Genomic DNA, 13,461 nt, shown 5'->3' on the forward strand with positions numbered 1-13,461 from the left:
GGCGTTCCTGAAGGATGATTTAATGTAAGATGAATGAGTCAGCTGTGATGCCTCTCTCTCTGTTACAACAAACAACCTTCTTCTGAAAAATCTAGAAAGTATGCTATCTTCGGGTAGGAAAAATGTAGCAGAATTTACTAGCTCCGCTCTGCTCGAACTTTACAAGATGTAGAGCAGTTTTTTGTTGCCTTGAAGAATTAAGTCCTTTTCCTCATACTGACTGAGCATAAAATGTGAGAAAATTCCAGATGTCCAGAATCACAAAAAATATAACATGCCAGTACTGGAAAATCTAACTGAAGAATGACACTTTCAGAGCTCTGTGTTTCCCAAGGAAACTCTTGTTTCTCGTAACCAGTTACAATTCTGACTTTGCTTCTACATTGCATCCCCTTTCTAAAAGGCCAGGTTGATGACTTTATTTTTAACGATTAAACAATGCGTGGGCCTTAGTGCTTTGGGATTAGGGTTTGGCTTACCTATGTAGCTCTCAAAAACAGGATATCAGCTCCTAGTTCCCATAAACACTTAAAAAAATTCCACTCTGCATTTCATATGGTGCAGAGCATAGCTCAGTCATCAGCAGTTTGCTCATAGCTATGTTAAAAAATGCATGTTAAAAACGTTTATAAAGACCATTTTCTAAGTCAAAAAAAAAAATGAATGAGAGATTTTTTTTGATTAAGAAGTTCCACAACCTCCTAATTATTTCTTGGACTCCATCTTCTCTACTACTCAGAGAAAATACAAACAATCAAAACAGAGGAGAATTTTATTATTCTTTCAGCTTAAACACATATATCTGATTTTTTTTTGGAATGATCATCTTCATAAATTTGAAACCCCAGGAATACACTTTAATGATACTGTGAGTACTGTAGGGATCACTGTAGACTTTTCATTCATATTCATATTAATGCTGTAAGAGACTTTCCATTTCCATGAGCTGGTTTTGATTTACTACCTTTGTTTATGAGAAGTGAAGTGATAATGCTTTACAAAAGCATTTTTTGTTATTATTTTTGTTGTTACAGTCTCTATAAGTCTCTGTCATGGACCAGGACTTCATGGTGCTCAGTGATGCAGAAACAGAGAAGAAACAGGGAAGTCCTAGCCACACAGATTTGAAATAACTATTCCGTACTTTTTTGCACTTCTATAAGTGCCTGTGTATTTTCCAGGTATTAAAAGAATCTCATACTTGAATTTAAATATTATTTCCCATTATTTTTTCAAACTTTAAAAAACAACCAAGTGTATGGTGCATCTCAAGTGAATTTGCAGAATGATGTCTGAGAAACAGCAAACTTGAAAAGCAGGCAAGAATGCAGGGCTTGTTTGGTAATTCTTTACAAGCAGGTGCCAGGAATCGATAGGAGAAAAAGAATCTCCTGCTAAGAACTGCATTATCTTCTGCCAAACAACATCCTGATCCTGCAATGAGAAGCAGGCGGCTGAACCCTTACATACCCCAGCCAAATAGCAGGGCTCTGTTTGGATCTAGTGGCCCATCCCTGTGGTTATAGCACTGCTTGAAGAGGATTTACTTTCTGTAGTCTTGATATTAAGAGCTGAATATTTCTTCCCATCTCACAATTTGAATTTCCAATATTCTTATTGGAACAATCCTGTCAAATTTAATACAGGATAGTAAACTGTCTACAGGATTTTAAACCAGCCTACACAATTCTATAGTAGAGATATAATTTCCTTTTATTTTCTCTAACCTAATTAAAAGCACCAAAGGAGAGCTCTCATGCTCTAGTAAATTCTACCAAGTATTTCCTGTAGAACATTATTGTATTCGCTGCTGTTAAACTATATAAGGTTGGTCCATGAGACTCACTCATCTAAGCAACTTGAATTACTTTCTACAACTTCCTGAGCCCATCTTTTTGGAAAGTCTAGGGGAAGAGGAGAAAATGTGGGTCTCATTATGAAAGAACAGACTTAGGACCTCAGGAAATTTGGGTACAGTTCCTAGCTGTACCATAGATCAAGCCTGGCATGTTCATGGGGTGGATGAGGAGGTGTCTGGGTCAGAATTTTCCTTGACTGTAGACTCAGAGCATGTCAGGCCTTGGGAGAGGGCTGCTTTCAGGATAAAACCACCACTGATAAATTGTCCTATGTAAAACAAAAAATTCCTTCAGCGGTATCTGTGCAACTCAAAACCATTCTGCCAACTATTGTTCTGAATGGGCCCTGGAGTCCTGCTGGGAATGAGAACTGGGAAGATGATTCTGGAGAGGTGAGATGGAGACCTTATCGACACAGTAGCTGGAAAGAAAAACTTCATCGGAGAGAGAAGGACTAGGTATGTGTGGAGGGTAACCTTGGGGTGGCTGCATGCTGTGAAAGAGGTAAGACTTGGATAAGATCTCCTGGAAGGGACATGTGGATGAGAGTGTGGATGGCTGGAATCATGGTCACAAGAATATAAGCACTTTCTGACTCTGACAGGAGTACACACATTCCTGAGTTTCCCCAACCCCAGCTGTCAGAAAGTGGCTGTGGAGCTCACACTGGCAAAATGTCCTGCTCTATCTACAGCAGCAAATGGCAATTTGCTATTTCTATGTGAGATGTTGCTAGGTTGAGACTAGTGAAGGTCTGTGTGGTGGATTAAAGGGTCCCAATATTGCTCTGACCTGGGTAATACCATATGACAGCTTTCTTTTTTCTTTTCCCCCTTCTAAAAGCCCAAGAGATAACATGAGAGCACACATCCACGAACATGCATACTCTTTGTTGATTATCAGGTTGTATAAAAACAAACTTTTGAAAAGCAAGCTCTACAAATTCTTGTTACTGTAGATGCCTGGTTGAGACCTGGAGGTCTTGTCTGCACAAATTATGACTAGTCTGTGGGCTGCATGCTCTGAATACTGCAGAATCTGGAAAAGCCACCAGTGGGTGTCCCAAGTTGGCACCCAAGTTTAGTGTCTATAATTTATTTTAAGGTCTCTCAGTTTTGGTTCACTGTGTGCAAAGCAATGTGCATCCACAGAAGTAAGGACAGTGTCATAATGCCGTGACATAGTATGAGATCAGAAATGGACCCTCGAGGGAATCTGTCACCTGCATGCTGGGACTGCTCCGCATGGCAGCCTCCCTAACATGCTTGTCCTTCTCCTGGGAATGAGCACACCCTAAGAATAACACAGACGCTAATAGCTTCAACCTCCTTGGTAGCACCATTGAACCCTGTGGACCTCTGCAGGCTGTCAGAGCGCTGTGGGTCTCAGGGGAGGAGCGAGGGACTCCTCCATTGACAAAGATGCAATAAAAGGGTTTATTTCAGATCCTCTGCTGGTTCATAGTAAGAAGATAATAAAATTCCTTATCCGGTTCCCAAAAGCTGTCACCAGGGAGGTTTCACATGGTATTTATTGCATGCATAGCGACAGCCCCGCAGCAACCTGCATTTCCCTCACCAACCGTGTGCCACTTCCCTGCGGTGGGAAAAGGGCCTGGCAGCGAGGCTCTTCCCACAAAACGCTGCTCCTCGGCCCTTGCGCCTGCCAGCCAACAGGCTGCCTCAGCGCTTGCTGCCTTGTCCTCCAGAGGTGCGAGCGCCAGAGGAGCCTGTGGGCAGCAAGGCCAGTTGGGTGCACGGGGGTGTACCCTCCGAGGGGAGGATTCGGGGTGCATGGGGCAGTAGTCATGCATGGGGGGGTAGCATATATGTGGGGGTTGGCATGCACGGGGGTCAACGTGCATTGGGAGGGGGTCGGGGTGCCCCGGGATGGGGGTGCTCCGGGGTGCCTCTCACCGCCCCGAACCAGGGGCTGCCTGCATTTGCACGGGTTGATGCAGGAGGAGTCGAGGGGATCATCCCCCGGGGTGGGGGGGGTAGGAGCAAGGCGACATGCCCCCCTTTCCCCCCGAGTGCCTCGGGGAGGGATCCTCGGCGAGGACCTGCGGATCTGGGAGGAGGAAGAGGAGGCCGGGCTGCGGCGCAGGGGGAGGATAAGAGGAAAAGGGCAGGAGAGGCTTGGGCGAAGCTGCACACCGACCGGCTCCCCAGCTGCCACCGTGCCTGCCGCGGCCCCCCGCGGGCTGCTGACACCGGCGGGCGGTGTGGGAGGGTCCTCCCTCCTCCTCCCCATCCTTTCCTCCCTCTTCCCCCGCGACTACGGAGACGCGGGTGGAGGGGAAAGAAAGCGACCCCCAGGGCGAGGCAGCAGCCGGCCCGAGGCGGAGGGAGGAGCGGCGCCCCGGGGGAGGCCGCGGGCGGCGAAAGTGCGCGGCGAGGTGCCGCGGAGCCCCCGGCGGAGCCTGCGCGGCGGGAGGGCCCCGGCGGCGGAGAGGCTGGGGGGCATCGCCGAGCCCGGGCTGTGACTTTCCAGGAGCAAAGGAGGGACAAGGAGAAAGGGAGAAGCCACCGGCTATCTTCTGTATCCCGCGTCCCCAAACTTTAAGGGGTGGGGGAAAAAACAAACAAACAAACAAAAAACCCAAACCAAAAACCGGACCTAAGCTGGGACCTCCCAGCAGGAGCGACTGAAAAGGAGCCAGAGAAGGCGCTGGCGGGGGGAGCGCCGTCCCCTCCTCCGCGTCCAGGAGCCGCTCCGCGCCCGCCGCCGCCGCCGCCGCCGCCGCCGCCGCAGGATGTGGGTGCCGCTGCTGCTGCTGCTCCCGGAGCTGCTCCCGGCCGTGCCAGCCCAGAAGCTCTCCGCCCTGACGGTAAGGCTGCCCGCCGCCCCCGGCCCGCGGCGCGGCGGCGGGGCCGCGGCGCACCTGAGCGGCGGGCGCGCAGGTTGATGCGCAGCCCCCGCCGCTGCCCCCGCCGCCCCGGGAGGTTTCGGCCTCTCGGTCCCTCGGGAAAGGGCCGCTGGCCCGGGCCGCGGCCGGGGAGGCGGCGGGCTGAGCGCCCCGCGCTCGCTGCGCCGAGGGAGGCTGCGCGCTGAGCCGCGGCCGCCTGCGCGTGTGCGCCTGGAGCAAAGCGGAGCGCAGTCGCGGTGCTACGGGTGACAAACACCCGAGCCGCCTGCGCTTTTCCAGGGGGAAGCGTGGTAGTTAAGTGGAAGTTTACTGTGGGTCTCCGCAGGACTTCGGGCCAATATTAATGCCCATACTGATGCTTTTATTTTCCCGAAGAGGAATAGTGCTGCATTGAGGTCTGCTTTCGGACTGCCTTTGGTTGACCGATTTTATTTTATTTTTAATTACAAAGTGACGCGAAACAACCCTCCTTGGCTATTCCAGACTCCATGATGCTAAACATGGAACTCTGCGTAGAGATGGGTGAGCCAATTCATTAAGCTGCTAAATAAGCCATAACCACTTCTCTAGCCGGGACCTGAGGTTTGCAGCTAATAGCTCGGTTCAGTCTTCTTGTAGAGCTCGCAGTGTTTGCAAAGCTATAATTAATGCAATCTGTAGAAATAAAAACATTTTCCTTAAATGTGTTTTTAAACAAGTGCTTGAGTAAACATAACGGGCAGCGAGTACCCCTTTCAAGCTGTTTTTAAGTGTTTTGGTGAGCTCTGGGCCCTTTGGAGGTTTATTATGCTAGTTACAGGGAGCTGCAAAGTGAAATAGACCCCATTTTCATCTCAGTCTGTCAAGAAGTTTCTGTAAAATACTGAGAATTTTGTAGAGCCTTTCTTCTCTTTCTTTTTCTCTCTTTCTCTCTCTCTTTTCTCTCTTTCTCTCACCCTTTCTCTTTCTCCCTCTTTCTCTCTCTCTCTCTTTTTCTCATGGAAAAGGGGGAGATAGGGATGACTGAAGGAGAAACGGTGGTGGGGGATGGCTGAGCTGTTCATACCTGAAATTCTTCGGAAGAAGTTTTGCCTTCTCATCTAGTTTTTTAGAAATGATTTGTAGATTAGAAGCTGTTAATTGAAAACCTTAAAGGAATGAGTTCCCTCCATGAATTTTATAGTGTGTGACATTTGGAAGTGTGAGACAGGTGAAGTCAAGTGAATTTTATCTTTTTAAGAAAATTGTTTCAAGCACCCTTGTTTTGTCAGACAATACGTAATATTCTAGTTGACAGGTTAACATTGCCATTAACTTCTGAGTTTGCTTTCACAATCATATTAGAGCAAATTTGAGTAAACAGAGTTTATAAGAACCTATGTGTTATATTTCCTTTCTTCAGAATGTAAAAAAGATCTAGATATTATCATGGGAGTAAACTGGAAACACTACCAGAAGTTAGTTTGTCCAAAGGTAAAATACAACTGATTGTTTTATCATCTTTAATCTCATATGATTCCAATGCCATTTAAATAAACTGCTGCTGAGTGTGTCTGTCATGTGCTGAGTGTTTGCCATCTCACAGAAGCTGAAGGAAGAAAAATCTACCCCAGGACACGGGTAGTGTCTTTAGAAGTTAGATGACATAGACTCATGTGGTCATATTTGACTTCAGCATTAGTTGAGAGATCTCTGAGGCCCCTCTGCTCCCTCTCTTCCCCATCCAGAGTGTGTATCTTTTATCTGCGGACCATACAGTAACGTGCATTTTTATGAAACCATGAACAGAACAGTCAATCTGTTGGAATCCCCAGCATATGCTACCAAAATGGTGATGGCTTTTGGAGATCTTAAGATTTTGGAATGAATTAAACTCAAACTTTTCAGAGCAAGTAGCTAGTCATATTGCTAGGTGGCTGCAGGTAGTGAGCCTATGGTAGTTTTTCTGCAGCTTGTGCTCTTCTTGCAGAGATGGCTAACACATATGAATTCTAGCCTACATTAGAAATGCTTCTTTCATAAAATGGGTAATGAACACTCAGAGATACCCCTAGTAAGAGAACAGTGCCCATACATGTAGGCACACATAATTTTTACATCTTCTCACAAGACTAAACTTTGAGTGAATTCTGGTTGTATGAGAAAGGTTTACTTCTACTGTTTGTGTACTTCCCTATTTAAACACAAAAACAGCATTAAATACCACAACTCTAAATCATTCTTTACTCCTGTAGTCATTTTGTTTGTAGCTCGTAAGCTGTATGATCCTTTCTCACATGTACCTCTCTCAAATTAGCATGGATAGTAGCTATATAAATAATAAGAGAAAACAAATCTAGACTGCATAGAAAGTCCAAGGAAGAGTATATATATATTTTTTAACTTGCTGTATGATAACAGGAACCTACACAATTCTTTTCTGCATGCCAGATGAAGATTTTCCCTTTATCTGTGACTAGAAGAATAATAAAGACAGACTGACATTTTCAAAAATAACTGGAGGCCACAGGGACAGAACACGCTGCACTGTGGACCTGAGGTTCCTGAAACTGCAGGATGATTATGGGGAAGAGTGTATACAGGCCTGCAGATATCACGTCATCATGGGGTGTGGGATGTGCACCTTGCCAGACGGTAGCTATAACAAAGACATAGTCTTTTTATCCACAGTGATAAATCTGCCAAAAATTGAACCTTAGCAACTTCTTGACAGTTACATTAAAGTTCCCTCTAGTAAAAGCAATTTTAAAGTTAAGGTTCCCAGCATTAGTGTCATTTTAAAAAGATGACTGCATGGATTAGAGTTTTCTTCTGCACTTGTATTTTGAGCAGCTTGGTGTTCTAAACTTCAAACTGGATGATGGCTGGTGGTGATGGTGGCAAGGGAGGTGTCTTTATGTTCAGATCTGGCTAAACATACTTTTGGGCTATTTTAACTTGACATCCTTGCTAGCTCCAGAAACAGATAGCACTTTCAATCGTTTATAGAGACATATCCCTATTTAATTACAAATACTATTTTTGCATTAGATTTCCCTTGATCATCAAAAAACCTCACAGCAACCACTCATGTCTGTAGCTTAGGTGAATATGTGATTTTCTGGTGTGGGAAACTTTGCAACAGTCTAATAGCAAGAAGTTACAGTTTTCATGCAGGTGACAACTCAATTGCTTAACAGTCATTTGTGATTCCAGGACTGAGTTCTAGCAGGTCCACAGGGACTGATGATTATGTGGCTTCCTACAACCTTCATGATAGCCATCAGACCAATTTCTAGCAGGCTGATGCATCAAAGAAATCATCAGGTAGTTGAGATGCATCAAGTAGTCTAGAGTTTGGTCCTTTGGTCTTCATGGCTGTATTTAAATGAGTAATGAATGAGTGTTTGTAGTGTGTCCCTCTCTGTCCAAACTGTGGACCCAGCCAGAGCATGCTTGAGTCCCCATCTATCCACAAAGGTAAAGAGTGAACATGAGCGCTGGGGCTGATGCACATGTGAATATTAATTTATGGGAAGCCAGGAGATGCAGTAGGGCCCAAGAATTTAGAAGTTCTTCAGGGTTCACTGGGTTAGACACAGCCCAAAGCTACTTTGAATTTGGAGCCATCTCAGTCTCTTGAGGTCAAAAGATCCTCTTTGTTACAATTGCTCATGGACCCTTGTCTCTGGAGTAGAAATATATTGCAAATAACAGAAGAAGTGAAGGGAAACATCATATTCCAAATCTGAATTACTAGCTGAGCCACAGAGCTGGATGGAGGAGAAGAACATCATTTAGTATTATTTTACTGCTATTTTGGATAAATAAACATTGGCAACAGAACAATGGCTTTGATTTTGGGAAGGTAGCTGTCTCATAAGAAACAGTGAGATCTGGAGAGACTGTAGCCAATTTGGCTGCTCCTGATTTTCCCTTCCCATGTGTCAAATATTAATATAAAACATTCTTACTTTCAACAAAATATCTCAACTATCCCTGTCCTTTAACCTTGTTTATGGAAAGGCAGGTAATAATCTGCAATTCTTGTAGTACATTGTTGGAACATTTCTGAGATGTTATATTTCTGTTCTATACGCACCCATTCTCTCTGTCCATATGAAATAGATGAGAGAGCTGAGCCGTGTAGGCATGTTGTAATAGGGGCACAGCCATATCTTGAGGACCTAGGTATTTTTTTTTGAAACAATATTTAAAAAGAAAACTCATTCTCTTCCTAAAATACGTAAGTTTTAAGATGACTGTACTTATTGCCACACTTACTTTGGCATTGTTTATGCCGTATTTTTGGAACCATCAGCTTAGCTTTTATCTCAGTTGCAGGGTTGTAAGTGCATGTGTTTCTACAAACAATAGGACACAAGTGTTTCTTATTTTAAAATCTTGATGACTTACAACATACCACAACTATTTAATTTTATGTTTTCAAAGCCTTGATGAACTATGTGTCCTTCTCAATATAGTATTGATCTTAGATCTTACAAAGGAAGAAAGTTTGCTTGAAATCGCTTCTTGAAATGAACACCTCTGCCTGTTAAAAGTTCCTTTCATTGGAGGCTGAATATTTCAGGGAACAATTGTTTTCTTTTTCTTCCTTGGCACATGCTTTGTGAGTATTCAATAGCATTTAATGCCCTGGATAGCTTCCATAACACTTAGCAATATAAGATGGGCCACTAAGGTAGTTCAGTAGAGGGAAATTAAACACAATCAAAGCTTTCCAAGTTAAGGATCCATTTGGATGGCGCCTACAAACCCAAACATTTGGAAAAGTTATTCTAATTGTGACTCAAAAACCAAGACCATAAATAAAACTGTAAGTGGCTCCAGATCCTAACAGCATTGTTACTGCAAATGGGCATTGGTACAATCAAGGGTGCATCAGCTCTGAAAATAAAACACTTTCAACAATGCTTCTGTATACTAAACTCTCAAGACACTTCTCATTAAAGAAACAAAAACAGAACTTGTGAGGGTTATTATTAAAAAATTCAGCAGAATTTTTGATCAGGAGTTAAAAATAATATTTCTACATGCAGCCAACATAAACTGTACCTTATAATGTGAAATGCGTAATGGAGGTGGCAGGTTGATTGCACACCCATAAGAATTTAGAACTAGAAGCAAAGAGTGGAAGTGAGCATGGGTAGGAGAGGGAAGAGCAGGACAGTGGAAACAAAAAAAAAAAAATGAAATTACATAGAGGACACCTCGAAGAACAGTCGTATATATTCCTGGACAGTTGGCAAACCTCAGGGTTTGGTTCATTTTGAGAAGCATCCAAAGGTTTAACTGCTATCCAGAACCTATCTGAACCATGTTGGTTTGGAAATCAGGCTAGGAATCTTTTCAAGATCTGGCTCACTCAGGACTTTGCTAATGTTTCCATTTCTTCGGCCAAACCAGAATTACCACAGACACAGCCATTTGCACGGTATTTTGGTACTTCCATTTCCTGTCATGCCTGAGACCAGGAAGTGCAGAGGCGCCTGAAAATTAAAAACTGAATAAGCAAAAGTTGAGATCAAAAACCTATTTTTGAATGGCAAATGAAAGCCTGAGTTTGGTTCAGGAGTGGCAGTTTTTATCTGAACCAGTTCATACATGCCTGAGGAAGCTGGGAAGTGAATGGAGGTTACATTTTTTGAAGTACTCAGAAATTTTAAAATGTTCTTTTGTTTTCTTTAGGATCAAATTCCAAATGTTTCTTAATTTTCTACAAAGGAAATACTTTGGGTTGACTCTGTACTATGTATTGAGATAGATTTTTAGAAAGTTCAGATAAAATACTTAAAATGAAGGTCATTTCATAGTGAAAAGTTGGAATGCTTTCTTCAGAAAGAATGTCAAAATAGTTTTTGACTATATGAATACTGCCCTCCTCCTCATCTTCCCCTCTGCTATCTTCTACAACAAAATTTTGGTGATGCCAGTCATTTTGATGTCAGTGGCCCTGCATATTCTCACAGGATATGTTTCTGCTGACATTTCTCTGCCCAATTCTAATTCTTAATTGATATTCACTGACTTCTTTTTTATCTACAGTGGTAGATAAAACACTTTTCAGTGCAACACTGGCAGTAAGCCCAAAAAGGAGGAAATGCATCAGGAAAAAAATTACAGTTTACAGTATGCTGATGTTACACAGCATAATTTTTAGCTAAGGAAGAGGAAAGATAACTTAAGATGTAGCAAAAATTCAGTCATTAACAATACTTGACAATTCTCTTTGGGAAGAGAGAGCTGGTTAAACAAAGAGAAACTAGTATAGCATAAAGAAACGTTTTTTCCCATACTTCTCCCATTTCTATCTACTTGTCTTAGATACATAGGGAATAGGTTTGAATAACTGCCATTGATGTAATGCAATGGTATTCATTAGATGCAAGCATACAAATTCTGTTTGCTGAGGATGAGGTAAAAGCTGCCCAAACATGAATGGACTGCTTAGGTATTTTGGATGGTGTGGCAACGCTTGTTATTGTACAGTTTTTTAGTAGGACTTGACCAAATTAAGAAAGTGTTTTAAAGAAGGAAAGTTAACATAGTATCATGTCTTACCATGAAGTAAACTTGTGTGGGGTCAGTCCTTAAAACTCAATCCTTGCAGAAGAAATTGCCTCGAAGAGTTAGTAGCTGCCCTTCAGTGATTTTTTTCCTCTTTCTACTTTATTAGCTTTTAAAAAATGATCAGTAAGTATTTCATCAGCTGCTGAAAATTCAGGCTAATAGAGAACACATCCTAGAATTCCTGTCAAGACAGAAAGAGAAAACATTTCCTGAAAGTGATCCAGTCCAACTCTCTCCCCGACTTTCTTAGTCTGTCACTAGAAAACTTGCTCAAGAATGTTTACCTCAAACCTATCCAAAATCTTACTTTTTTCCTTCATTTACTTTAGCCTTCTTTTTCTGTCATTTTACAAGACAGTGAGTAAACATATTTTCTTCATGTGTGTTACCTTAGATTTGTTCTGAGGATGTAATAGTATGCTTTTCTGTCTTTTAGGTATTCATTTTAAATCTCTATACAAATTAGCTGTCATACATATGCTATAAATCTTCAGCTGTCTATCCTAGAGCACCTAAAAAGTACTTAAATTAAAACAAAGCAAAATTCCATTGCTCTGGAAGGCTCACTCTTTATTTATGCCATGATTGCTTGCTCTATTTTACAGATTTTTAGGGTACAATTGCTGCCATATAGAGCTCACAGTATTTTGTTCAGGCTAGATTTCTCATATATATATCAATATGTTGACCTTTCAATATTAAAGCAAGATATTGTCAGTGATGTGTAAGCAGCATAAATGGTCAGGAAAGGTCTGACATTTAGGTTACATTTTTTGACATGAAAATACTGGCATGTAAAGAACCAGTTTAATAGATAATGTTAATCAGGGTAGACTCACCATGATTTGTGCAGCAAACTGGAGTACAGAGAAAACCTGCAGGTTGCAAGCATGTGTGGATGTTAGGGAGGGAAGGCAATGACTCAGTTTCATTATCATTTTCCTACTGTTATCTGGAGTAAAGGGGAGGATTGGGAGAGTTTAGTCTGCATAAAGGAGGCTGCCACTGAGTCTCATTACAACTTCGAGGGAGAAGGAGGAGGGAGGGTGACATTTCGGTGGATACACAAAGCATTTGACCATAATTTAACCATAAATGGACTTCATGAACAGAAATGCTCTTAAACCACGGCACAGGTCTGAAAGTATCAGCGAGCCGAATGTGTATATGAACTACCTTGGGCAGTTCATATAATCTAGAGCACTGATTCCCCAAACATTTTCTTTGCTAGGTGCTGCTATCTTCAGTGGCAGCAGATATTGCCATTGGCAGAGGCAACTCCCAACACCAGGTCAAGTCTATAATGTTTTGAAATGGCTTAGCTGCTATAAATGGTAGAGGTTAAGGTCTGGGATCCATTTCTGGAGAATACAGGGTGGAAATATGGAGTTGGCATTATATCAGAGAGGCAGTGAATCTCTTCTATGTGAGGCTGTTTCTGTGTGTGCCATGTTGACTGCACAGTGTTTGCCTTGCTCCTGATTTTCTGTATGCATTCAAGCACATTGTGTTCCCATTTGAAGTTGGGAGATGAACCTAATCTCCCTAAAGGGAGATGAACTCTCCTTAAAAGAAGGAGAGTTACCATCAAAGGCAGGCATCATAAGGAGAGAATAAATATAGCTCCCACAGTGACTCTGGCTCCGTTGCCCCAATCCATGTGTTTGTCTTCATGTCTATTTGCTTATGTAAAGAATTAATTAATGAATTAAATCAAACAGTTTTTTAATCAGTTCTAATTCACTTTAGCACCTATAGTAAAGCCACTTACTCCAGTCAGAGGAATGGCAGTGAAGCTGGCCTAGGCTCTGTAAAGGTGAATTTGGCAAGTACAGCCTCAGTGACACATTTTTAAGCCATTGGTGCTGATAAGTGCTTCTCAAGGCCACATGTAGACTGATGTGGCTGTTAGAGTAAATAATCACTGTGATAGATGTTGCTTTTTAAAGTCACATCTTCTATTGAATAAATGAAATCAACTAAGTGAAGTTTGGTCTAAGTGTAGTAAGGGATAGCACAAATTCTAAAGACATCTATATTCCCAAAGAAGGTAAGTTATGAAAAAAAAGAAACCACCAACAAAGAAACTAAAAAAGACTCTTAACATGCGTGTATGTTTAGTGAATTATCTCCAGTCTGTTAAATGGCTTACTTTTTGAATGTAGCCATCCTAGACTTCAGAGT

At 42.5% G+C, this 13,461-nt stretch overlaps 1 protein-coding gene across 7 annotated transcripts in view; it reads left to right on the forward strand.

Annotated features, from left to right (window-relative positions):
• The first annotated feature begins 3,984 nt into the window (after window positions 1-3,984).
• The window catches only part of SMOC2 (SPARC related modular calcium binding 2), a 151,737-nt gene continuing 142,260 nt past the window's right edge, over window positions 3,985-13,461 (forward strand). For all 7 annotated transcript variants that reach the window (XM_062572194.1, XM_062572195.1, XM_062572196.1 and 4 more), the window contains exon 1: window positions 3,985-4,689. In XM_062572194.1, the coding sequence (XP_062428178.1) occupies window positions 4,615-4,689 (75 nt within the window). In that variant the 5' untranslated portion in view covers window positions 3,985-4,614. The remainder of the gene's footprint in view (window positions 4,690-13,461) is intronic.

The sequence above is a fragment of the Rhea pennata genome, chromosome 3 (assembly GCF_028389875.1).
Source record: "Rhea pennata isolate bPtePen1 chromosome 3, bPtePen1.pri, whole genome shotgun sequence".
Taxonomy (NCBI): Eukaryota; Metazoa; Chordata; class Aves; order Rheiformes; family Rheidae; genus Rhea; species Rhea pennata.